Source organism: Rousettus aegyptiacus, unplaced genomic scaffold (assembly GCF_014176215.1).
Source record: "Rousettus aegyptiacus isolate mRouAeg1 unplaced genomic scaffold, mRouAeg1.p scaffold_m13_p_3, whole genome shotgun sequence".
In the NCBI taxonomy this organism is placed as follows: Eukaryota; Metazoa; Chordata; class Mammalia; order Chiroptera; family Pteropodidae; genus Rousettus; species Rousettus aegyptiacus.
The window spans coordinates 9,491,752-9,518,356 of record NW_023416306.1 but is presented as its reverse complement, the minus strand read 5'-3'; the positions used below and the strand labels follow the sequence as shown (position 1 = coordinate 9,518,356).

At 57.9% G+C, this 26,605-nt stretch overlaps 1 protein-coding gene across 11 annotated transcripts in view; it reads right to left on the bottom strand.

The window, feature by feature from the left end:
• The window catches only part of DENND1A (DENN domain containing 1A), a 452,316-nt gene that overhangs the window by 9,841 nt on the left and 415,870 nt on the right, over positions 1-26,605 (bottom strand). For 7 of the 11 annotated variants that reach the window (XM_036238282.1, XM_036238284.1, XM_016137431.2 and 4 more), the window contains 2 exons: positions 15,299-15,355; positions 9,110-9,198 (listed from right to left, as the gene is read on the bottom strand). In XM_036238282.1, the coding sequence (XP_036094175.1) occupies positions 9,110-9,198; positions 15,299-15,355 (146 nt within the window). Of the gene's footprint in view, positions 1-9,109; positions 9,199-15,298; positions 15,356-18,501; positions 25,797-26,605 lie in introns of those variants that run through there. The other 4 variants (XM_016137432.2, XM_016137434.2, XM_036238283.1 and 1 more) reach the window with 2 other exon arrangements.

The following is a 26,605-nucleotide window of genomic DNA, read 5'->3' as shown; positions in this document are numbered from 1 at the left end:
AGGCGGAATAAAAAAAAAAAAAAAGAAAGAAAGAAAAGGATACCTCTTCCCTCATTAACCCAATTCAGCTCCTACCCTGCGGTCTGCCACCCACCACTTGCCTGGATGTTCTGTCACGCACACAAAGAGCTGCCTGTGAGCAGGCAGGTCACGGCGAACCTGGCTGCCCGGCGAGGGCGGCCGGCGTCCCGGCGAGCGCAGAAGGCCCGCTGTCCGCCAGCCCCCGCCGCGCCCCCCGGCTGCCCCCGCTGCGTCTCGGCGCGGAGCTCCCGGGCAGACGACTCCCCGGGCCCTTTCCAACGTCTGGCATCACGTGTCGCCGGTTGGCGTGCGCGCGTGTGACAGTCGAGACAGGCGCGGCGGCTCCTCTTTAAATGCCATGTCAGAGACGCGGCGGCGTCAGGGAGCGGGGGATGCGCTCTGCGGCTCTGCGCCGCGCCGGGATCGCACGGGCTTATTTTTTAATGAGAAAGATCTGCATCTCGAGAGTTTTTTTTCCTTTTCTTTTCTTTTCTTTCTTTCTTTTTTTTTTTCCCCCATGTGTCACATCGCGTGGACAAATCAGCAGCACGTCATGCTGGCCCAAAATGAAATGCTGACAAATGTAGATATTTCAAATTTAATTGACATTTAAATGCACTTGAGATAAAGAAAGGGAAAAAAAAAAATCGGCGAGGACTTGGTCTCCGGAAGTAATGAGTGGAGCTGGTGATCATTGCTTAAAGGATCATTTCACTCCAGCACAAAAGATCTTTACTTTGTAAACGTGTCGGCCGCTCTGGCGTCCTGATTACGTGGCTCTTGTGGGGCCGATGAGCAGGGACGGGCCCAGCGCGAGGCCAGGTCCCGCCTCCCCGGTGGGAGCCAGTCTGTCCAGCCAGCCTTCTATCATCCCCTACTTTCCAGAGGGCCTCGGGCAAGTCATTTTACCTCCCTGAACCTCCATTTCCTGTCTGTACAATGGGAATTCTGCAGCCTTCCTGATGGTCTTATACAAGCTGAAAGAAAATACTCGTAGAGGGCTTTGCGCGGCACCCAATGCACGGCGAACATTCGACGACCATCCACCCATACGCTGCGTTCGCCCGCCGACAGACACTCCGGGCACTTTCATCCTGTGCAGCGAGCCCCCTGCATGTTCAAGGACGGAGAGGGCGGTCCCTGCCTTCATAGACCTTCCCGGTCCATGCTGCTGCTCCCAGCTGGGCATGTTAGTACAGCAGACTCGCCTGAGAGCCCCTACCTGGAGATCGGCCTCCATGCTTTCCCTCCATCGCCATGATGTGGGGCCAACACTTTACACCACACCTTGGCATGTGCACAGGTTAGAAAATCAGCAGGCGGCTCTGCGGCAGGGCAGAGGGGTCTCTAGGGGGGAAAAGCTCGGTGCAGGACCCGCAGAAGCAGCTCCAGCTGGAGCTGTTCCTTACGCGACCCGGGCTAAGGGCCAGGGCTGTTTTCAGGGAGGAAGGACTGGACACGCCGGACGGAGGCTCTTTGCACTCAGCCGTATGTGAAGATCCACTTAGAAACAGTAACGAGAGAACCATCGCTGCTGTGAGTCGCGATCACCAGCGCGAGGCTGTCCTCCTGCCGGGAGAACCGGTCTAAGCGTGAGGCCAGGGCCTTCCCACCCCACTGGAGAGGCGCTCTGCCAGAGCGCAGTGGGCGGGAGCACCCGGCTCCCTTGGGAGGGGACATGGGGCTGGGATTTTAGTCCCGAGCACGGCAGAGGCTGCGCAGCGGCCTGGAGGGGTCTCTGGGGAGGAGGGGGCGCAGGGGCTTGGGGCTGGGGCGGGGCTGGCAGGGACCAGGCGGTGGAGGGTCTTGAACCCACACGAGGGTGGACGGCCATGTGCGAGGTTAGGGGTAACATGAGGGCTGGGTGGGCGGCAGGGCGGCCTTCCTGGCTTGGCCCCGATCGCCTCTCTCTTGGGTTGGCTGTGCCCTCTGCCTTTCCAACCTTCGTTCACCCATCTTTTAAACTATTTATCCACCTCTGTGTGCATTCACTCATTCCTGCTGTCAACAAAAACAGCGAGTGTCAGCTTCACACGTCACACCCAGGTCCCAGACGCCCTGAGCGTGCGTCCTGCCTAGGCCACCGGGCACCCCCACAGGCGGACAGGCCCAGGACAGCCCGCGGGCTCTGCCGGCGAGAAGATGGGGCGGGGCCCCCTCGGCGGCACTGTCCCTCACCTGCGCACGGCCTCTGCGTGCCAGGAGCCCGTCGTTGCTGGGGACTGTGGCAGCGGTGGTGGGCGTGTGGTGGGGCGTCTGGGGAGAGAGCAGTGGGCGTGGATGTGGGGCCCAGCAGGCCCCGGTCTCTCCACCCGGTGTCGGAGCCTTGGCCCCTCCTGGCCGAAGGGGCTGACGGTGACTGTGAAGGCTTCTGGGGCGGGGGGAAGGCTAACCGATGACGCCTGCGGAAGTGCAGGGCCTGAAGCAGGCACGAGAGAAACGGGGACAGGGCATCTGTGACAGGGACGGGGCTCGGCTGTGACAGCACAGCCCTCCGAGGTGACTGGAATCTGAGCTCGGCGATGTCTCGAGGCCGGAGCACCTTTCCTGGGCACCCTAAAGGCTTGGTATTCCAGCTGGACTGTGCTTTGACTGTGCCCCCCTTGTGACGGGTCCTGGGAAAGGTTCCTCCCCCTCCCTGAGTGGCAGGCAGACGCGGCTGGAGACCGGCAGTGGGGGGGGGGGGCAGTGGGGAGGACCCTGAGATTTCCTGGGTGGCTGCACATCCCTGGGGGCTCCTTGGCGGTTCCTGCTTTTCCATTCTGGGCTCGGGCTCTGCATCTGGCTTCTGGTTTGGCTCTGTCCCCAGGGCCCAGAAGCCACGGTGAGAGAGGGGAGGGGGCCTGAGTTAGGTCAGGAGCCTCCCGCCTTGCTAATTGGGTCTGTGGCCTTCTGCTCGGTGTTTGGACTCCCAGCCGCTCAGGGAGTGGGCCCTGGCAGCCTGCCAGGCGGTGGTACCCAGACAGCTGCCCCTACCCCCTGCGGCCCAGGGCCCAGCTGGCATCTTGGAGAATTGCTCCTGGGGCTGATCGCAGTTTCCTGCAACTAGAGGGACAGGGGAGGTGCTGGTAGCTTCATGGTCCCATTCTAATCACACCTGGCACATAGTAGGCACTCTTTACACTTTGTAGTTGTTACTGATCCCTGTAAGCTTCAATCTGTCTTCAGCGATTCCTTTGATCATTCCTTTAGTAAACGTCCCTGAGCAGAGGCCTGGGCTGGACTCCGGCCTGACAGTTACGTACACACGGCTCTGCCCTAGGGCGCGCAGACTCCTGGCATGCATGCCGTCCATGTGTGCACACCTGTGTGTGCACGCCTGTGTGTGCACGCCTGTGTGCGACGTGGAGCCTGCAACGCGGGAGGTCAGGGCCACCTCAGGGGAACTGCAGGCGTGGGACGGGGGAGGCGGCCGGGAGTGTCAGGTTGGCAGCAGCTTCTGCAGGGGCTGGCAGAGGGGAGGCTGGCTAACTTAGGGTGCTAGTGCGGCTGCGAGTGGGTTCCCAAGTCGCGTCCCCTGGAATGATTGCAGGCACTGTGTTTTAAAGAGGGCAAACAGGGTCTGACCCGGGTCTGCCAGATGCCGCAGCCCTGCCCGGGCTCCAGGCCGCTGCCCCGCAGAGCTCACTGGCCACACCCTGGGCGGCTCCGGGTCTGTCAGCGGGAAGGGGCTCTGACCCTGTCGTGAGCCATCGCCAAGGCCGAGCCGAGCCCAGATCCTGGGGAGACCGGAGCAGCACATCACGTCACTTTTTGCCAGAGCGTGTGAGCGACTGGCCTGAAGAGACACGATTGCAAAGTGTTCTGAGACCAGGTCTTTGGGCACAACTCTCCCCAAATGCTCTGGCGGCTTCTTCTGATCTTATTTTAATTTTCTGGGGCTTTGGGTGCTGGGGTCACGCAGTGCGATTCAGATGATCAGAGAGTCCCATTCCTAAGCAGTGGGCCGGCCCTCTGGCGTACAGACCGTCTGCCCAGCGGCACAACCCCCAGGATTCCCCCTCGGCCACAAGGATTTCTAATGCCGGCCCCACGCTCCTCCGGGTCCCCTAGGCCCAGATTCCCAGGGAGGCCGCAGTTTTGGCGGAGTATAAAGTGGTGCAGTTTTTTACGAAAGTTATTTAGCAACATGGAGCAGAAATCTGCCTCGATTACTGGTTTAGGCTGTAGGCTCTGGAGTGGGAGAGACATATTTGCAGCTGAATTCTGCCACTAGCTAGCTGCGTGACCAAGGGCAGTGACCACCGCTCAGGGTCTCAGCTACTTCTGCTGTGAAACGGAGGTTATGATACCTCCCCCCGCCCCCCACCGCGACTTCTCGTGAGGACTGAACGAAACATGGACGCAGAGTGCGCAGCACGTCAACGTCCTTGGGTAACGGCAGTGGGTGGCTCATCACCCCACTTCTCACGACGACACAAAATGAGAAGATGCTTGGGGGACAAGGACCTCGACTCCGGCACTTTTCACACGAGCGAAAACCCGGAACGATCTACAGATCCGACGTGAGGGTGGGGAAGGCCGTGCGCACGTACAGGACGGGATCGTCCGTGGTCACCCCCTGGGGTCACGAGGACACGGGGCCAGTCCGTGGGGCGGGACAGCCTAAGGAGGCTGCAGAAAGGCTCACTAGCAGGGGAAGTGGTGGGATTCACATTGAACTTGTCTCTTCCCTAATTTCCAGGCCGTCTATAAGGCTATTGGTTAATTTTTACACGCAAAACTGTTTGCAGGGGTCAGGCCAGAGGGGTGAGCAGGGCAATGGCGTGTGGGACCCTGGTGGCTGAATCCGGACCATTCTTACTTAGTACAATGAAACGTCAAATAACCGGCCAGTCGAGAGGCGTGTGGCTGGGGGGTGCTGTGTCCCACCCACCAGAGGTGGAAAGGGCTCAGGACTGGGGGTGTCTCGGCCACGCTGACCACCAGCGCCTCGCCCAGTCAAACTCAGAAGACAGCCCGACCCTTCTGGGTTGCTGCGAAGATGAAATGTGGTGGGGCCGCCATGTAACTAGCTCCTTCGGGGACCCTGGGGACACTGTGGAGACTCCGACCCTCGACCCCCACCGCAGGGAACAAACACCAGCCTGGCGACCGGCAGGTCACTCCCTGCCCTTGGCCTCCGGCGCGGTCCTGAACACACAACTGCCCTTTCGGAGCGTGTGATCAGCTCCTTCTCAGCGTCATGGGAGTTCCCCTAGCCCTGACGAGCCAAAAGGGGAATAAGCCGGGCCTGGCAGCCATGCGTGCTGCGGCCCTAACACGCACGGGCCACCTCAACAGCCGGGGAGCTGTGCGCCTCCCTCCCTGTGCCCACCGGGGCCGCCATCGTCCTCGCCACTCAGAGTAGCGCAGTCATAATTAGCTTCGTAGCGGAAAGCCTGGATGGTACAGAAAGGGCGAGGCCTGTGTCATCAGCGGACCTCACCATCTTCCAGCACTGAGACCTTGGGTGAGTTACTGCAAGTGTCTGAGCCTGCGTTTCCTTATCTGGTAAATGCGAAAGCCGCCACCTATCCGTCCCACTCAGGTGCTAGGGGACACTGCTTCTTGGGCAGGAAGAGGGCCGAGCAGCTCTGGTTCCCAGCCCCAGAGAACCGTCCAGGAAGAGTGGCATGTGGGGACAGGTCATCTTAGGACATGGAGCTGTCTCTCTAGGCAAAGCCAGACGGACAATGGACCCCGTGGGCAGCAGAGTGTGACTGAGAGAACAAAATCAAACAGCACCTGGAGTCTTGGGCCTGCCACTTTCGAACTGGGTGACCCTGAAACACAGGTCGAATGCACTGTCTGAGCCCGGGTTCCCATTCTGTGGGAGGAGACGTGAATGCCGGCCGAGTGGGGCCTGGAACACGCGAGGTGCTCGACTCCACCAGCTGCTCGCCGGCCTGACACCTGCACCTGCTGCCTGGCCCCGCCTCACCCTAATCCTTACCCTGCGGAGGGCTCAGGGCTCCATCGGCCCTGACCTGCATAACAAGGGAAGGAGCTCCTATTTCTAGAGGAGAAATAGTCATGGAATATTAATGAGCTAATGTTAACTGAAAAACGGAGGGCATGCTTTTCCCGGAAATCTTTCCGAAGTGTTCTTCCAATTGCCGCCAGGTGGTTTTAAGGGGTTAGGACCCACTGGTTCAGGAAGAAGACTTGACACAGGAAGAAATTTCATTTGGGCCAAACGTAAGTCAATGGAAGAGTCGGCATGGAGAGGCTCTTCAAAGGCCTCCCTTTCAAAACCCTACGTAGTAGGTTTTCAGAGATATCTGCTGAATGAATGGGACAGATGGACATCATCTGGGAAGGAAGAAATGGACGTCAGTGGGTGGACTGGCCGGGCAGCTGGTGGCAGACGAGCCTGGGTCTTGATGAATTCCAGACGCTGAGCCGCTTGTGCAGGAGGATGTGGAGACCGTTTTATTCCTAACCAGCGCTGTCTTGCTGTCCATGTAGTTGACCGTCTAATATGCTATTTGGAAGTGAGAGTTGGGGTGAGAAGTCAGGAGGACTGAATCCCTCCCTCCGTTTCAAAGATCCCGTATCTCTTTCTGCCACCTAAGTCCTCCACGCTTCCGATGCGCTTTGCCAGTCCCCGTGGAGAGGAAGAGCCGCGATTCAGGAAAATCCGGCCCAGACTGAAGGGCCAGGCACCCATCTGGGTGCCCGACACGGACCCATCCACAACCGAGGCCCGCGAGGACCCGGCTCCTGCCTGCCGGCTTGTCTTCCCGCGTCTCCCTGCGCCGCGCTGACAGATTGGTGGAGCTGCTTTCTTTCCTCTCCAGAACAATATTTTACGAGGAGTCTGTTTTATTAAAATATTTTCCGCTGGATGCTTCCTGTGTTTCAAGAACTTGGTCTTGCCAGCTGGAGCCGATGACAGTTGAGAAAAACACATCCAAGCGCTGTTGTGACATGGCATTTGGAAGAGCAGAGCGCACAGGGGGCGGGGCCGCATGGGGGGAGACGCAGGAAGCCACCGCCAGGGCCGCCAGGGCTGCACAGGAAACGCCTCTGCCGGACGCTGCGGGAGAACAGCCCCTGCCCCCCACCCCGCCGCCGCCTCCCGCCAATACAGAATGTGCCTTCACCTCCTGGTGATGCACGGTCACAGAGAACCCGTCGTTTGTTTTCTGTAACTCCCAGCTTGCCAACCCGGGAAACAAGCCCCCCATGCTCCCGACTGGTTCACTTTAACCTCACGTGTTTCCTGAACAGAAATCTACATAAAACAAGGCACATCGCAAAAAAGAAACGGAAAAGGACATCGGCACAGTCCTGGTCACAACCAGGAGGACGGGGTTACCAGACGCGGGCTCTCTGGCCCGCACCAGAGGCTGGAGGCGCGACGGTGGAAACAGACTGAACAGACGTGTTCGGGAGGCCCGCTCTCCTCTTGGGACCTGGCCACGAACAGGAAATGCTTGTCCGGAGAATGAGGTGGCGTTGGTCCGGGGCGGTTTTGTGCAGAGCGAGGATAGTCTAGGTTCGCATTTCAATATCTACAGGTCCATGGCCCTGTCTTCTGTGCAGTGACTAAGAGATTTAGCCCAGTTCTAAAGAGCTGGCTTTAAAGGAAAAGGACCGATTTCATCCCCCCTAGGGAGAAATCGTCAGGGTCTGAGGAGCACGAAGCCATTCAGCACTTTCTCCACAAGGGGGCAGTCATAATCCACGCCAGTCCTGGCCAGGGACCAGCTCCCCAGGATTCCCACCCTCCTATTGTCAGAGCAAAAGTTAAACCTATGCTCACCATCAGGAGTCCTCTCTTCCAAACTGTGCATAGCCAAGTATCTCTCAAGACAGACAGACAGACGGATGGCTGGATAAACACACGTGCACATGCACAAACACACATCCGCTGTCTCCCGCGGCTTCCTGGGCAAGGTGTGAGGGCTGCCTGGATAGGCGGGTTCCAATAACGACACGGCTGTCTGCAGCAACCCCGAATTGTAAACCAGAGAATCCTGGAAGAGCTGAAGTGCATGGCAACCTAGGTTAGGCCACAGCTCGCCGTTTCAGAATCGTTTGGCCAGGGCCTGCCACCTCTCAGAACCCCGCTCCCCGAGAACTCTTTTGAAAGTAGAGCAGACGTGACGAGTACTCCCCGCTTCACCCAAGGGACTTCAGCGTCCCTGGGACAATGTTTTTGGTTCCCTAAACAACCCTAGACCAAGATAGATTCATGCAAAAAAATAAAATAAAATAAAAGAAAAAGAAAAAGCCAAATGCACGCCCCGCCCTTGCCTTCTTCCACGGGGCTGCTGTGAGGATGCACTGAGCTGCCATGGCGTGCAGCTGCCGAGTTGTCTGGGCAGAGCCCGAGGGCCGTGTGCCTTGGGGACAACGGGAAGCGCCACACCCCTGGATGGAAGCGGAAGCTGCTTCTCCAGTTGGGAGGTACGGTACGTTAAGCCTCCCCCAACGCGGGCAGCTCGACCGCTGGCCACTGCTTGCATACCCGCCTCGTCACTTACCTCATCTGTCCACTATCCATCCCACATCCACCCAGCAGGTGAGTTGAAGGCGGGGGGGTGGGGGTGGCCTATGCTAGGTATAAACCCCAGTGCCTGCCCCGTGGACCTCTGGGTCCGAGGGCAGGTAGAAATCAAAGCCATACAACACAGATGCTATGGCACAGGTGAGCCAGGTGGGGTGGAACAGTGGGCAAGACAGCCCTGTGTATAAATCTGGCCTCTGCAGACCTCGCGCACCCACGCCCAGGAAGGTGGAGGCCCTTGTTAAGGAGGTCACCTTCTTGACCAGGTTCCCAACTCTCCTGCTGACCCCACGGCATAAGGAAAGGCCTGGAACCTCCCTCTGGGCCTGTCTGTGTTCCCGTCAGGCACCACCACGCAAAATCCAGCCCTGGTGCCCAGCTCTGTGGCCTCTGGCGCCTCCCACTGGTGTGACAACCGCTAGCAGAAGGTGCCACTGCAGATCTAGGCCTGCTCCCAGGGACCTCTTGGCGAAACACTCGCCTGGGCTGCAGGGAGGCCTTTCGAAGGCTGAGGCTGCGACGTGGACCTCGCAGGGCGCTGGCCCCGCTGGTCCCGGCAGACAGAGGGCAGGGGGGCGACGGGGCACTCACTGCTCAGGGCTGGAGACGGACGTCCTCCGGCCTTCCACTGCGACGTTGCTCTTCGGTCTCTTCACGACATGCGGACGGGGAGGGCGCACCTGGAAAGGGCACAGGGGAAAACCCCCCAAGGAGGAGTGAGGCGGAGACGCCACGCGGAACAGTCAGAAGATTCGGACAAGTGGCCCCGAATAAACGCGGAGGGATTTTCACGGCACGGGCTGCAAAGGCTCTGACGAGGAGAGCGTTGCCTTTGAAAGCACTGCAGACACGTAGACTGGAGGTCTGTGGCCTCCTCAGACGGGAAGGGTCTCCTGAAGAGTTCGGTTTCCTCGTCTGCAAGCAAGGGACAGGTCCCCTGCCTCCTCACGGGGCTGCCGTGAGGGTCTGATGACATATCGTCTACATGGGACCTGGAACACAGAGGCCCTTGGTAATGCTAAGCCCCCACTCACCTTGTTCAAGAACCCAGAAACCGGTCTGGGAAACAAAAAGCGTTCACTCGGATTTTTGTTTTTAGGGCACACGGGCCTATTTTTGTTCTTTTTACAACTGAAGAACAAGATACTTATTTTCCTCTCTTAATGGAAGGAGAGGGTGGGACGCAAATAACAGCATGGGAGAGTGCCAGAAAAATCACCTTCTGCTGCCCGGGGCATCCCTGCGCAGTGAGCAGGGCTCAGGCTGGATGCCACACACCCCTGGTGGTGGCCGCATGCTCGGTGTGGACCCAGCTTGAGAGCTGGGGGTGGGTGTGCGTGCCAGTGAAGCATACGGCTTCCTGACCCGCAGCCAGGCTGCAGGGTTTTTCCCTCTGATCTGCTGCCGCCGAAAGCCAAGACTAGGGCCCACGGGAATAGACACCCCTTCCCCAGCAGAGCCCGTGATGGGAATTAGGCTGAGAATCTCTAGGGGCCCCTAGAAAGGATGCTCATTCAGTCCAATCAACATTACATGGCCTTAAATCTGGCACCATCGTCTCCGACCATTCCCAGTGACAGAGAACTAAGCTAAGACCGTCTACCTGTGAGTTTCATTGCCAATAAAAACGCCTGAACACCCAGTGCAAGAGGGCTCGCCCTCTCCCTGCAGACGAGGGACCCAGGGAAATGCCACAATGGCTCAGGTCTCGGGCAGGACAGGAAGCAGAGCACACATGCTCCATTTCTTGCCGGCTCTATTCCCCGACCCACCTCCCCACCCCCCGGGAATTTGTAGGTGACACGGTACAACGGCTCAGGAACACGGATTACGGAGGTTGGCTGCACGAAGGACAAGTCCTTATAGAGTCGGACCAAGTCCTCAGGTCTCTGCACGTCTGACCGAACCCGTTTTTCCTGTGGCGTGGCCAGTGTGATCTCAGCCTCGTCTGGCAACTCAGAGATGTGGGGAAACAAACAAACAAACAAACAAACAACAAAAAGCCCAAATGCAGCCCAGCGAACTTGCCGTCTTCTACGGGGCTGCTGTGAGGGTCCGCAGGGAGAGCGCCCGCACGGGGTCTGGCACGGGGTCCGGCTCCATCAATGCTCACCTTGCTTCTCCGTGAGCTCGGCAATAACCAAAGGAAGCCTCTGAATCAGAATGTGCCATTTGTGATGGGCTCACCCTCGCCTGGCACCCTGTGCGGGGCCTGGAATCCGAGCGGTCCCTCCGCGAGATTTTTTTTTTTAGAAACAAACGAATGTTGTTGCTTGGAATCTCAGAAGTGCTTAACAATGTCGCTATTATTATCATGGTTATTAGAACAGCGCCTGCCCGCGAAGCAGACATCCAGCCACCATTTGCGGGAGACGCGAATGGATACACCCCCGTCCATTCTGCCCGTGAACTGGTTTCCAGGACCAGAGCCAGAGGCGGCTGGTAAACAGGATCCCCTGGCTGGAATGCTCCCCCGGACTTTTCGCCACAAAGGCGGTGTGCGTTTGGGACGCTGGCGCATCTCTGCCCTGTGCCCGAGGTCCTGGGGTGGGCGGCGGGGGGGGGGCGGGTTCAGGAACGGGGCCGACATTAAGGCCTGTCAGCCTGTCCTTGCACATGGCTGCTCCTTGCTACACGATAAAGGCGGGTTCGGAATGTGAACTTGTGGCTGAAATGGGGGGATTAAGTTTGTGGCAACTTCAACTGAACTTGCAACGTGGTGAAACATGGGGAAAAAGAACAACAGAGCTAATTAGACGAGCTGAGCTGTCAGAGTGCCATTGAATGGCTCAGCGCCAACAAACAAAAGGAATGGGCTGGCAATCAGCAGGATCGATGGAGGAGACTGCTTCATTAGGGATGATAAAACAGACAGAGCAGGGGAGGGGGGGCGGGGAGGGGAGCGGGGACGCCGGGAGGCAGGGGAGGGAGAGAAAGGCACGACGGACCCGGGGACAGTCCGTCACCCACACCGGTGCCGGCACACCCGGAGTCACGCACACCTGACTGGTGCGGACAAAGCCAGACACAAAACCATCCAGAGACACACAGAGGCCTCGAGACGCCGACATACACACAGTCTCACAAATACTCACGGAGGCGCACACACGCACGAGGTGAAGACGCACGCACGAATCTCTCTCTCTCACACACACACACACACACACACGGCCGCAGACCTACGGTTACAGCCGCAACCAGGCCCAGACACATAGAGACAAAACGGTTTAATTAAGCCCAAATCACAAGACGATGCAGACAACTGGCCCGTCATATTTCAGCGATCACATTCGTCTTTCTAGGGTGCTTAGGAGGTGCGGGGGGGGGGGGGGCGCGGAGCAGGGGGATGAGGGAAGAAACCACATGCACGCACAACAGTGACGGCCCCGCAGTGCCAGGGGAGAAAATGCTAAGCAGGGATTTTGTGCTCTGTTCATGGGGACTTGAGGGGAAAGTTGGGAAACCAGCCAATTCCCCACTGGATTTAAAACCTGAGAAATCTAAGTCGGCAGGGTTAAATGTGTATTGAATACAAAAGCACCGAGTACATTTGATTTTAATGGTGAGCAAGAAATAATAAATACAGAGCTTATAAAGTGCTTCGCATGCAGCCAAGCACAGCCCAGCTCGCCCCTCGGCCCGCCAGACACTGGCGAGCCTTTCTTCTGCTCCTTCCTCTTTCTTCTTTTTAAAACTAAAATCTAAAACCTCTGGTACCATCTGAACTCCAGCCACAGGTGCCAGGCTCTAGAGCTCCTTCCAGAAAGGCTGAGTGGCCGGCCCCCCGATGCTACCACCATCCTGGGCCAACGGCTGCGCTGCTGTCGAGAATGTCCGCGGCTCGGTGAGCCGGTAAAGCCCGGCCAGCAGCTCCTGACATGGGAGCTCGTCCTCTTCGAGGCCCCTGAGGGGGTCCACGCCCCGCGTCTCATGGGGTCTCCTCCCTGAGTGAGCAATGGCGTCCACCAAACGTGTTCGCATGAGAGCACCAGAGGGACAGGCGCTGGGCCCGCTGCAGGGCCCAGAGAGTACGAACCTTGCAAGATTCCCAAATCGGCCCCCCGGCGACTCTGCCGGGCAGAAGTGGGTGTGTGTGCACGCGTCATACCGCCAGGTACTATACACATTGGGCTCGTTACCCTCACCAGGCAGGTGTTGCTAAACCCACTTTACGGATGATGAACCTAAGGCTCAGAGAAGGTAAGCACCTTGCCTAAGGCACACAGCCAGGAAGTGACCAAGCTGTGACTCAGACCGGGGCAGGCCTCCCAGATGTCCAAATCTAGGAGAGCTGGTTCTGCCAGCTCGCCTCTCGGCCCACCAGACACTGGCGAGCCTTTCCCTGCCTCTTCAGCGCCAGGTAACCCAAAGTGGGTGCACCTCCAAGTGCTGGGCCAGCCGCCTCGTGCACTGGAGCAGCGGCAGGCTCCTCCTGGGGCTAGGTGTCCGTGCCCAAGCCTTCAGCTGCCAGGTGACGTGGCTACCCTGTCCCCCACCCCGCATGAGCCCCTACACTGGCGAGACAACACAGACCCCACGGCAGCTGTCTCCGATACTTGAGTTTTTTCCCCAGGGGAGAAACCCTGACCTGTAACGTGCTCTAAGAGAGTCCCTGCCTGCCCTGGGTCCCAGGTCTCTATGGGGAATTCGGAGCGCCACCCCCTGGGCGACTCTGCCTCAAGGAGAGGCTGCCTGGTGAGGAGCGAGGTGGTGCGAGGCGGGCCTGCACTCAACGGCCAGCTTGGCCTCTCATCTGTCACTTTAGTCTCGGCTGCAAGCCGAGGAAACAGCATCCGTGCCTCCCTTGAGCTGCTGTACGGACAAGTGAGACAATAATTATACGAGAGCCCAGCACAGTCCCGGGCACCAAGAAAATGCTCAGCCAGTGCTGATTCTCTCCACCCCTGTGGCCCTGCCAGGCCCTAACTCTGCCCTAGAGATTCAGCAGGAAGCCCGCTGGCTGCTGACTATTTTCCCCTCGATGGAAGGCTGTGCCCCAGGACTTTATACTAAGATGGATTCCATGGGAATGGAGGCAGAGGGCCCAGGGAGTCTGGTATGCCGGAGAGGCTGCAGGCGCGAGGGTCTGGTGACCTCTACCTGCGGTTGTCGGGCATCTCTTTTCTCATCTCTGAAATGGTTGGAGACAGTGCGGACTTCACAGAGTGACTGTGAGGCCCAACCGGATCACGTGCCCGAGAATGATGTGCTGACCAGAAACATCCTTAGGCAAGTGGCGGTTAATAAGAAACCGTGTCATTCCTTAGAAGCTGTAAGATTTAAACACCCGTTAAGAACCGCCACTGTGTGCCAGGTACTGTACAAATGCCATCTATGTTCATTCTCACCAAACCCTCAGGGAACGAGGGTTTACCACAGAGAGAGACGTGAGCTCAGAGAGCTTCGGCAATTGTCCAAAGTCACACATCTTTGGTATTCGAGCCTAGCGACGTCTACGCCCCAAATCCGGGTTGCTAATGAGGACTGGAACTCTCGCTGAATGACACAGGGGTTGACCCAGAAGGGGCTGCCCGTCCCCCAAAGTGCTTTCTTTTTGCAATGTGTGCCTCCCTTCCAGGGACAGTGAGCGGGAAGCAGAGACATCCCGTCCCCGTGACAGCTGCCGATCGCTGTCGGACTGGGCGGCGGGACTGAGCAGCCTCACGACGGTCACCGGTAAAGTCATCTAAATGCCCCCAAGCCTCGCCGTAGCCCTCTCACTCCCTCACATGGTGGGGAAGGGAAGGGAAAAAGTACGCTGGAACCTTCCGACATCTGTGCAGAGGACAGCCCTGCTGGGTGTGCATGCCGAGGATCACAAACGGACGTGGTCTGCCACACCTTTCCAAGGTGGAGCTGGACGTGTGCACTGGAGAGGGTGGGAGGGGGTTGGGACGCACTTTTTGGGGGAACCCTGATGGCGGCTGGGTGGGGCTCTGGCCCCCTTGGCTTAGCTGCAGGAGTAGCGGCCGCTCTGAACGAGAGACGGAAGCTCCTGTCTTGGTAAACAGCCACCCCCGAACGGTCCTGCAAGTTTCCCCTCGAAAGGAACCCGCTAACGGTGTTACGCCTTGGCGTGTAAGTCTGCGCTCACGAGGAAAATGACCTCACAGAGGCCGAAAACGGGACCCGCGCCGTGTTTTCCCACGGCTCTTCTCTTAAAAAAAAAAAAAAAAAAAAACACGGCTGGGTCTCCGTCTCCTTCTCAGGTGTTGCTGGGCTCATCACGCCACCCTGTGGTCCCGCCTCACGTGGAGTGCCGCGTGGGGAGGTGAATACCAGGTGCTGGGAGGAGCACCTGCCACCATCCGAACCGAGGCCACGCTCTCGGGCGCAGCCTCTGTCCTCGGGAGGAACATCACATGCACTTGCAAACCCCGTTCTGGTGGGAACGGGGGGCCCAGCGGCCAGGCTTCCGCGGCCTTGGCGAGATGGGGCGGTTAGGGCGAGGCTTCAGCGCTCACCGGCTAGACACGGGGCTCCCCCGGGGAGAGCCACGCCCAGGCTGCGCACACAGCAAACACACCACACAGCGCCCCACGGCGACCTACAGCTAGCTCTGGCCTGCAAGTCCCTGAACCGATTCACATAAAAAAAGGAGAGAGAAGCCCAGAAAATGCAAGTTCCGGTTCATGCCACGCAGAGAGGGAAGCTGGAAACCCCGATCCCAAGTATTCTGTGCAAGGCAGCTGAGTTCAAACCCCCGAGGTTTAGTCAGGCGGGGACAGCGGCCCAGGCAGTGTTAGGGGGGCGGGGCGGGCAGAACCAGCGGCTACTCACGGGCCTCGAGCGCTGGATCTTGGGAGGCGGCGGGCGAGTGGGACGGAGTCTTTGTGGCTGCATTAAAGTGAAACTTGAAACATCAGTACAAAGGGAGATGGCCCGATGCATGTGCACACACGGCTCAAGGGCAAGCATCCCGGACCCCCGGCCAGAGCCAGAGGGCTGTCCGCCACGCACGCCTGTTCCCCACCGCCACATCGGCTGCTCACGGGGTGCTGAGCCCCATTTCTGAGGCCCGCCCCTCTGCTAAGTCTTTCGTTCTGGCCTCACCTCTGGCCCGGATCGCTGTGATCACCTGCCAACAGGTGCCCCTGCCTGGATCTCCTCCCGCCACCCTCCACACAGGCCGAAGGGCTCCTCCGAAGGGCAACAGGCCACGCTGTGCCCAGCTTTGAGACCTCGGCTGCAGCCCCCGCTCCAGTCCCTCGACAGAGGCGTGACATGGGCCTGGGCTGGCATTCCAAGTTCTCCGTGTCCCCCACAGGTCCTTCCCAGCCTTCACCCATGCTCACCCTGGCAGGCCCTCCGACGGCCCTGGCCTCTCTCGTTTCTTGCCTGCCCTCTGCGTGGGGTGACCTACCCCGTCCTGACCTGCCCGGCGAATGTTTACCTGTCCTTTACGACTCAGCCCAGGTCAGAAGCTGCCTTTCTGTGTTCCCCGCTAGGGGGGACTTAACCTCCAACACAAAGTATCTGCTCCACCCCGCCCCCCATTCTCTTTCAAGTGTTCATTTCCTTGAGAGAGTTCATCCCTGGGCCTTGGAAGAAAATATATGCTCAATAAATATCTGATGAACCAATAAAACGCGCACCAAACACTTGGCTTTTGAAACCAGGATGTGAGTAACAAGCACCAGGGTGCACGCCTCTTGGCTCTGCTCTCAAATCCTGCATCTCGAAAGTCGAGCTGTGTCCTTGCGATGGCCTGCCCATCCGGACACGCCGAACAGCGCAGGGGGCGGGCGGGCGGGCAGGGCGGGGAGCGTGAAAGGCCACACGGCAAAGTCTAGAGCTGCGCTACCCAGGAGCCAACGGCCACACGTGGTGAGTCCAAATTGAGACCTACTCTAAGTATAAAACACACGGTGGGCTTTAGGGGCTTAGTTTAAAAAAAGGACATAAAATATTTCATCCATTTTTAATATTGATTATGTTAAAATAAAAGTATTTTGGATATGTGGGTTAAATATGTTAGAAATCCATGTGTGACCCCCACGTGTGGCTCCCACGACACTTCCTTCCCTTAGACAGAGCTTTAGAGCTTTGGTGGGTTGGAGGATCCTTCAGAGAGCAAACCTGCCTTAAACAACTTGTCCTTCGAACTTGATTCCTGAAGGGTAGGGGCTAGCTCAGGCATCCCTGGCTCCCTGGCCCCCTGCAGAGGCCCTGTAGGGTGCCCTGAGGGGAAAGTTAGCCGAGGGACTTGGCGGAGAAGTGGGGTCCTCACTGCACACTGGGAGCTGGTCCGGGCGGAAGTGCACTTCGGCTCCCCAGATCCTGTGCCATCGCGGGGGCTGTGGGCCGACCCGTGCTCAGTGAGCCTCCTCCTGTCAGAGGCCACCGGGGATGAGGATGCCACCCACCAAGACAAGACTGGCTGCCCACTGAGCCATGCTTCTCCTCCTTCATGGCTTACAGGATACACGTGGGGCAAAGGGGAATAAAGAAGCCCCCTAACCGGCACTGTTCCTCAGGCAGAAAGTACAAGGACAGGGAGAGGGGACTGCCCTCCACAGAGTCACAGCCTGCCGCCCCCATCCAGTCACCCTTTCTCCCCTTGTGCGTGGCCACTCTACTTCTGGGTGACCAGCTTCTCCGGCTCCACGGCCCTCACTGCTTGTCACCTCTGCCCTGGTCATTTCCCTTCTTGCTGGCAGGTGTGGCAGTGTGGCGGAGTGCTCAGGAAGTGGCCTCTGGGGTCAGACAGTCCCAGCCTCCCACTCACCCTCTGGGTTCCTCTGGGCCCACGATTAAGCCATCTGAGCCTTAATTTCCCCAACGGGACACACAGGTAACGGCCCTCCCCACCCAGGGGGCTGAAGACTCGGTGGGATGACGTTGGCGGCGATGTCCCCACAGTGCTGCAGGTGTCACCAGGAGCGGGGCTGCCTGCCTCCGGCTTCTCCCCCTCCCAACCCGTCCTCTACGTGTGTTCCAGAGTGGACTGCTCATGTCACTTCCCAGCTTAAATCACCTCGGCGGAAAGCTGGCGTCTCCCAAGGTACCTTCTGAGAATCGCCATCCTGGGGGAGGCACTGAACCAAAGGGGAAAAGGGGGTGCCCCGGCCCGATGAGTCTGGGAAACGCTGTCTGTTTTCCTCCTTTCGGAGGTTCACAATGCCTGTCAGCATGGCAAAGGAAACTTTTGCGATAAAGATATCCACCCCGAACAGGCAAAATCCTATTAACTCTTTTTCTTAAATGTCCGATTTCCCCAATTCATCTGTATGCAGATGCACTTGCACTTACGCTATATAACACCCATTAACATCCCCCTGACGTGCTCGAAGCCCTCCAGATTCTGGACCCCTCCCAGGAACCCCCGCCCTCGGCTTGCCGCCCAGCCCTGCAAACCCGCCTGCTCTCCCCGAAGGCCTCACGCATCCCCGTGCGTCCATGCTGGCCCCCACGCCTGAAACGCCCTTCCGTTTCCCTTAGTCTCACCCTTCGCAGCCTCGAGCGCCACCCCCTTCCCTAAGCAGTGGGGGTCGGGTGTCCCCTCGGCCCCTGCGTGTTCAGAGCGCACAGGCTGTCAACGATTAGCTCGCTTGTCTCATTTCTCCATGTCTCCTGGGGTCTAGCACAGCACTAGGTCCATAATAGGTGCACAGCAAATGATTTTTTTTTTTTTTTTTTTTTGGCTGAAACTTCCTGGCACACGTAGAAACTCAACAAACGTTAGTCCTCCAGGTTCCGTAATTAACTGACTTTCCTTTGATTACCATCAGGAAGCGTTGGTTCTTTAGCAACTGAATTTATAAATGGTGGGAGGAGAGCCTCCCCTTGACCGCAGCCAACGTAGAAGCCAGCAGGTAACCAGGGCGACTTAAAGGTACCAAAGAAGGGTCATGTGGTGCAAAGGTCCTCAGTGTGCCCACGAGGGCCCTGCTGCAGGGAGGCGGGTGTGCGGCGGCGCTGCCCCAGGCCCAGGTGGACGCTGCCGCGAGGAGGCTTCTGCCCCCTGGAGGGAAAACGGGGGGGGGGGGCACTGGGCTGTATCTCCCGTGTTTCCCAAAGATGCTGGGGCGGGGCGGCCACTGAGGACCCAGGCTGGGGAGAGCTGAGTACTCTGAGGGCAATGAGCTTGCGCAGGGGTGAGTGGTGGTGATCTGGGTGGGAAGACGCGGTGGAGAGAGAAGCCAGGGAAGACCTGACCCAACACACCGCTTTCCAGAACACAGCCCCCAGGGGCTCGGGAGGCCAGTGGGGACTGTGTGTGTGTGTGGGGGGGGGGGGCCGAGAAGACTGCAGAGCTGGCCAGGACTCAGTGAAAGTCATTTTGGTGACTAGGAGCACCCCCTCTCTGTGTGCCCCCCTCCCCCAGGGCAGAGACCCACTGCCGTTCTCCTTTGCACCCCGGCCCACAGACCCGGGCTGGCACGAGCTTGTTCGTCCCGTTCCACAGTCCTAGTGACAGGAAGTGTGCGTTTCCACGGACGGAGCAGCAGACCCGCTCAAGGCCCCCACTCGGTAAAGGGGAGACCTGGGAGCAGGTCTCGGGGCCTCCCGGCCGTGAATCCGGTGCCCTCCCCACCGCTGGAAAAGGCAGTGGCTAAGCCAGAAGAGGCATAAAGCAGAAGCAGAGAACAGAGAGGGCCAGGCGCCTCTGTCCAGAAGTCGCAGTGCACGTGGCCCCCAATTTCCCCGCAGGATTGAATCGTGCTACACTGATGGCGGTTTCTTAAGTGAGTTCAAGAAGGCCGGGCCCTCAGCAATCTCCACAATTCATCTGGCACTTCCCGAGCTCAGCCGTGGCGAGGCTGGGGGTTTCCATCATCCACACAAGCGGCTACCCTCTTGAAGGTCATGTCTAGCTGGGGAAGCAGATTCGCTCTCGCAGGTGGAAGGATTCTCCCGTGTAAAATTATGGAACTACTTGGGGCCAGGGCATGGGAATCAGAAGGCACAGCCTTTGTCTTTAAGAGATGCATGGTCTAATGGGATCTGACCCATGTCGCAGAAAAACAGCTTTTTTAAGAGTACCCAGAGTAGTTGGGCTAAAACCTAAGAAATACACATTGGGTTAGAAAGACACAGGTTCATGTCTTGGTTCTGTCTGTCATCGTCCAGATGCATTCAACGTTGGCTCTACCGCTCGGACGAGTAGGTTGACCTAAGTCTCAGTTAACTCTTCTGCAAAACAGAAATAGATCTTGAGTCACAAGCCCTGCTGTGAGGATGCTACCGGGAGTGTGACTCAGCTGTGTGAGACGCTGGCCCGGCATCCTGATGAGGAACAGGGACCATCCAATCCTCTGTCCTCCCACTGGACCCAAAAGTCTTCCCAGAAAAGTCCTGTGGATGTTGTGAGTGAACTGTCAGCCAGGCACTGTGGAAGGAGACTGGTTGTTTTAATAGTGATCTCTTCTATTTATATGATGTGCTTTCCTTTCAAAGCGTTTCTACTTCTCCTCTTTCCTTTGAGCCTCATGTCCCCTGGTGAGGCAAGTTAGAGAATTATTTCCTTACTACAGAGACAGGAAACAGGAGGCCCAGAGAGGTTAAGGGACTAGCATGAGGTCACACAGCCAGCAGCAGGAACTAAAACAAGCGGGTATTTTCAGCCCATTGTGCTATCCCTGTCAACCCAAACTTCCAAAGTCATCTTTTCTGAAAAGGTTTTGCTAAGCCTTGTCCCTTCGAAAGTTAGAATCTGCTGTTAGAGATCTGTGCCTCAGAGAAAAGGCTGGCAGAGATGGTGACTGACGTCGTCTTCCTTTCCTCAGCTGAGCATCTTTCCAGGGCTTTCAGAGGCATGTGATTCGTTTGTTCATTCAACAACCAGCGAAGGATGCTCTGTACGGGCACAAAGGAGGGGCTCTTCGACGAGATGGGGGTGGTAGGTAGGGAGTTCGGGTGCCCAGTACCGGGGAACCACAATGGTCCAACAAGACTAGGGGGAGGGTGACTAGGATGGGACAGGCCAGGGCCTTAGAGGGGCTGGCGGGGGTCACATACTATAGGGCCTTGGATGTCCAGCTCATAAGTATGGATTTTCTCAGGCGAGAAGGGGCACATTCGAGGTCTTGATGTCCTTGGTGCAGAAGATGGATGGGTGGGTTCCTAAGGACACACCCTTCCAGGCACAGGCGCCTGCCCTGGCCTCCATGTTGTCAACTCACCACCCCGACTACGTGACTGCCGGGAGACGAGAACGCCAGGCTAAGCCTGAGCGTGTGATTGACGTGGATGTCCCGGAGAAGAGAGGGAGGAACTCTGTGGCCTCTGCCTGGCCCTCCGCGTTTCTGTCTGTCAGCCGTGCGGGCCAGGTGAGGGTGCTCAATTGGACATGAAACCCACATTTATCAGGACGGCATCTGATTTGCAGTTAATTTGTTGATGCAGCAAAATACATTGTTTCCAAAAGGTCAGGAGGGGAAGCTATGTTGGAATAGCAACTTAATTACCTGGGTGGCGTGGAGGAGCCGGCGCCCTGTGCCGGCTGCAGGGTGGAAAATGCTCTGCTCATGGCTGAGCGCAGTGCGTGCAGGGGTGGGGTGGGCGAGAGGCAGGGGGCCGCCTACTCGGTGCCAGAGCCACGGCCCTTCCTGCCTGCCGAGTTCCTGGTGCCTAAGCAGCCCGGGGACTCCCATGCTGGAATGAGGGGACGTGAAGACCTGCCCAGGGTCACACAGAGCAGCGGATGCCAGGCCTTCGGAAAGGGGTCAAAGAGCTGTCCCAAAGACCCTGCAGGCTGGGGCAGGGGTCCTGTGACGGGCGTGGGGCCTGTTTAGGAGCCAGCACAAGGATTTGTGCAGGGAGGTCACAGCTTAGACTGTCCCTCCTCCAGCATTCACTAAGCAGGCTCAGGGCTGGGGTGGGGGGCGCTTCCTAAGACCACACAGGTGAAATGTCCAAGTCAGTGGTGAGACAGGCCAGAGTCCAACCAGGGACTGTGGGGTGGGGAAGGCAGGCAGAAGAGCAGACGCCTGAGGCCACGGAGACCGACCCGTTCCACTGAGAGACCAAGGGCTGTGTGCACAAAGCTTGGGGTGGGAAGGCAGCCAGGGCCCCGAGGCGCCCCTTTTGCAGGGCTGGGGAAGGTAGGGTGTGCCTAGCGGCAGCTGGCAACATGAGAGAGCTGGCCTCCGAGGCTGGCCCCAAAGGGGGTCTCAAATCCTTTGTGTCTGAATGGTGTTCTGTCCTGTCCCTTTCCTGGCAGACTCCTGTCCAGCCCACACGGAGGACGGCTGTGGTGACCCTGATGGGGAAGCTGGCGATTTCTCCGTCCCCGGGACGAGCCCCAACCAGACACGCTGCCGGGGATGGAGAGAGTATGAGAGAAAATTCACAATTAAACTCTGTCCCTGTTTAACGCGGAAAGAGTTCACCTGGTTAATTTTCCTGGCTCGCAGCCAGATCAGGGCTCTGACCTGTGCATGAAACGCCCCGGCTGGGAGAGGAAGACAAAGCTTTCTGTTGCTTTACAAAGGGCCTCTGGGCTGAGAGCAAGGCTCCTCTAACTCCTCGGGACTGGAAAGCCGCTATTATGCAAGGTATGGAAATAAAAGAGGGCTGCTTTTGAAATGGCTCCGAAAAGGAGTGCATTGAAGCCATATTTGTGTGGAGTGTTTCCTTTGAAATGCCCAACTAGCTCTCTCGGGCACAGCTCTCGCCTGTCCCCCAACTCCCGTCATTATCTCCAGTCCTCTCCGTCCGGCCTCGACAGAGCCGGTCCTGCTTGTTGGGGAGGATCAAACGCTCGCCTCTGCTTCCGAGCTTCGGCGAGGATGGCTGGGGAAGAGCGGGCGCTCCTGACCCGCGGCACTGGGCAGGGCCCCGGGCCCCCAGCGGGGAACCTGGGACCGAGGCGCCCTGACACACCTGCGGAGGTAACTCGAAGCTCCATGCTGTTCCCTGGAGGGGCACTTCTTGTGACACCGCACGGGACTGGCTTGCACACCATCATGGACTAGTGAGACGCCACCGTCCCGCCCACGCAGGATGAGGCAGTGCTGCTGCTTCACGGGCGGGGGAGGCTGGACGGGGCCCTCGCCTCGGAGCGCCCTCGATGGGCCAGGTGTCACTCAGAATATCCCGGTCAGTCCTGAAACTCTGGCGAGAGGCTCTACTATGATCCCTACTCTCCGGCTGGGGAACTGAAGCCCCTCTCCCCGGTTCGCCAGGTGGGGTGGCCTTTGTCTTCGGTGGGTGGTCGGTTCTGATACACCCTGCACCTTGCCATCCAGAGGGACCGTCTGTGGGTGCAGGGGGGCGGGGGTTTCAGGACTGAAGGTGGGCCTTGAAGAAAAGCTGCTGCACCTGCCGTTGGGCCTGCGAGCCAGCGTCTCTGGAGAGGGTGTGCTAAGGGTTCAGTTGACCCAACGAGTCACCTCGCGGGGCCGTCCTCGCAGGCTGGGCCTGGGCGCTCTCTGGGCGGCGAGTGCTGAGCTGAAAGACGCGCGGTCTGGTCCTGAAGAGCAGCGCATTCTTCCCGATGTTGACAGCAGTAGTATTTTGTAGTGGTGCTGGTTAATTTGTAGTGGCATTTGTGGTTTGAAGCCTTGTCAAGATCCCTGATTACTTCCCGTGCAAGGAGCTGGGCTGACGGGAAAGTTCACATGCTGAACAAAAGCAGCGAGGCAGCTGTGCGGGGAGGCTGCGAGGGGGCTGGGTGACCCTGGCACTCGGGGGACAGCGGAGGGGGAAGGAGGAGGCCCAGCCGTGGGCTGGGGGAGGGGAGCCTTTTGTTTTCAGTCAGGTGCAGCTGCTCAGTCTGAATAGGTGGCATCCCATTGGTGGCCCGAGGTCGGGCACCAGATGCAGCCGGTGGCTGCGAGCAGGGGCAGGGAGCTTGGCTGACGCGTGCCATTCTCTGCCCAGACAGAAGCAGGAGGAGGGTGTGCATCGCTGCTACCTACACCGGGGCAGCCATCTGGGATGCTACCGGGAGTGCCCGGGTGACATTCCCGGAAGGTGGGGAGACAAGAAGGGGCTCCCCGATGTTGGGAGAGATAAGCCCCTTCTGATGCCAACAGGGGCTACTGTTTTCTGGCACTTGCTGTGTACTGAGCCCCAGGCAGGCGCACTACATGCGAGGTCTCTGATGAGCTCAACGACCTTGCAGGAAAAGCCCCATTTGGCAGATGAAAAACTGAGGCTGCATGGCCTTGCCCAGACCGGGCCTCACAGCTCACAGGTGGCAGAGCCCGGACCCAAGCTCAGGTATGTCGGATCCTGAAGAAGCCCACATTCCTTCCATCAGACCCGTCACACAAAAGGCAGAAGGAAAGTGCTGGAAATTATCCCCTTAAAACTGAGGGTGCTCCCCTCTCGCCAGGGAGTTCTCCCCTGACATCCTCTGAGCTTTCTGCCCTGCTAGTCCATCCTGGCCACAGAGAGGTTTGTCTTTGCAGCCACCTGCGTTTACTTCCCCGGCCCGGGTCCGGACTCGGTGAGGGTTTGCTCGGTGCACGTGAGGGCCAGCTCAGCAAAACCAAGGCTAATTTATCATCCCCGGGATGATGTCCACCCCAAGCGGTGCACTGCTAGGAAATTCAAGGAAAAATCTGGCACTGGTTTTGCAGTCGTGCAGATAGGATCCCACAGAATCCTCTGGAAAGGGAGGCTGGGGATTGTGTTCACATTGCTCTCCCTGCCGCCGGCGTCCCGGGGTCCGCCTGCAGCCCGGGGGGCTGGTCACGTCTCTGTAGACAGTATTTGGCAGGCAGACCACTGAAGACCCAGCCTCTGCCGCCACTGCCCATGTCCCGCCCCATCACAATCTTCTGTCCAGCCCTACAAAGACCTTGCCTTGTCCATCAGGTGCCACTGACCTTCACCACCCGCATGCTCGTCACGTGTGTCCTTCCTGCACTTGCCTGCCTGACGGACCCTGCTCATCCCTCAAGCCTCTGCCCTGTCCCTGGAAGCTGACCCTCTCTCTCCGGCTCGATGGAGCTGGGATACTTTCTTCTGTCCGTCTCCAAATGACAATGGGCTTCTCGAAGGTGGCACTGTGTCCCCTGGACCCCGGCTCTGGACACGAGGCCCACACATGGTGAGTGCAAAGTAAATGCTTGCCCAAGACTGTGGAACTAAGTGTCAAATTATCAGTAAGGCCGTCGCCCAGCATTTGAGGAATCCAGACTGACTGGTCATTGTCCTTGTCACTCGAGCTGCTCCTTCCACCAGGCTGGCAACATTTCCGGGATGCTTTGATCAGGAAGAACCCCCAGCCTAGAGGTGTTCTGGTCTCACAGGTTGAGCCCCAGGGCCATCCCAAAAAGCAAGAGACTTTTTGAGTGGAATGCAAAAGTGGGAAGCAATAGGAAGCTTAGATGTGAAACATCCCCAAATTTCCCCAGCGTGTCTGTTAAAGAAAGACAGTCAGGTTCACTAGACAGACGGTTTTTTTTTTTTTTTTTTTTTCCTTCCCTCGGAACAAATGGACGGAGAACCTGGTTTTTTAAAATTCCTGGACCCTGGAATACATTTCTGTCTGTGTCAAAGTCTGCCCTCCACCGCCTCGGCAGAGTTTAAAATCCTAGCTAATAGGTTAACAACTGTTTTTCTTCAGCTTCAAATGAAGAATATCAGAAGGCTGGGGGAATATGCGGCTCTCCAATTTGTACGGACTGCACACAGCTCCCTGCAATGTGTGTTTGACAGGCCTGACATTTTGTACCGCTGTGAGATGGGAAAACGTGTGACATTTTTATTCATGGTGGCGTACGCCCTTGTAATGATCAGCTCTGGTCGATGTGCTTACCGCAGCAGCCCCAGAGCCCTCGGAGAACAAACAGGAACCCAAGGTGCCAGCAGTTCGACTGCCTTATTAAACACCGCCAGGATCCTAACGAAGACCAACTGCTGGAAAATCTCACTGTCAAATCCTCAAGGACATTGTCAGCGCACAGCTAACTGCATATATTTTTCATTTAAAATACTGAAATCCAGCATTGTGCCATTGCAACCGAGAGGAGGGGCACCCACTTCAGCGGCCATTCTGTCGGCTGCCTCTTCGGGGATCCGGGTGTTCCGGCCAGATGCCCAGTGGGGTTCGGAGCTCGATAAGGGGCACCAGAGACCGAGAACTGACTTTCTGAAGACCCAGCCCCACCCTCAGGGTGAAAGGCTGAAAGTTACAGGGCTACGGTAAGAGTCACTTGGAAAGTCAACCCGCTGGTTCCCTTGGAAAGCCAAAGCAGATCTGCATAATTAGGACATCCGTGCCCCTCTCCCCCAGGCCAGCCATCTTCCTGTGCACGCAGTCCATCACAGCCTGCGACTTGGTGCTAATCAGCCTTCTGCTTGGCGGCAGACCTTAAGACATCTGTAAGAACACACGGCCACGCTAAGTTTCACACCTTGGCAGACAAGCTGTGTGTCAGGGTGCCCACCTGCAACCTCACCGCTTGCCTCAATCAAAGGCCTCAAGGTCAGCGGGCAGGAGCACCCCCTCCCTCCGGCGGTCATTGCTAATGCTGATGCACACTGATGGATGCAAGCCAATCACTTGGCAGGTCCTTGGAGCTTTTCATGGTTGCTACGCTAGGTGATTTGGCTATGGCTGCATACGCGAACGTACTGATATATTTATTTTGTAAATATGTATTATTTATGCAGTGCCTCTATTTCCATACTCTCTAGCCCTGATGCACCAAGACACACTCTGCTATTTATTTATGGGGTCGTTGGCATAACGGGCCTAACGACGCCTGCGTGTGGTTCTCGCAGGTCTGCAACAAACCGTAAGCGGTTGGCTAAACAACGGGACGCCCTCCATCCATCACGGGCAGAGGCTTGCGTTTTAATGGGCTGCCCGTAAACTTGGTTTAGCCTAATACTGTACATCACCCTGAAATGCTGCAGAGCTTGGCAACCCAGAGACCAGGAGCTATAACATTCTACACCCCGGGATGGGGGCGAGGGGTGGTGTAAACTACGGGTACCCTGGTTACAGGACCCAGAGAGAGTGCAGACAGGAAGGCGGCTGGTAGACAGCCCTGGGGCTGTCTCAGAAGTCCTCCAGGCTGGCCGTTCTGTCCGTGGTCTTCCTGCCTCGCCTGCTTCCACCTCTCCCTGTGGTGGCCCCTTCCCTCAAAACTCATCTTTCACTGGCTCCTTGACACCCACAAGATA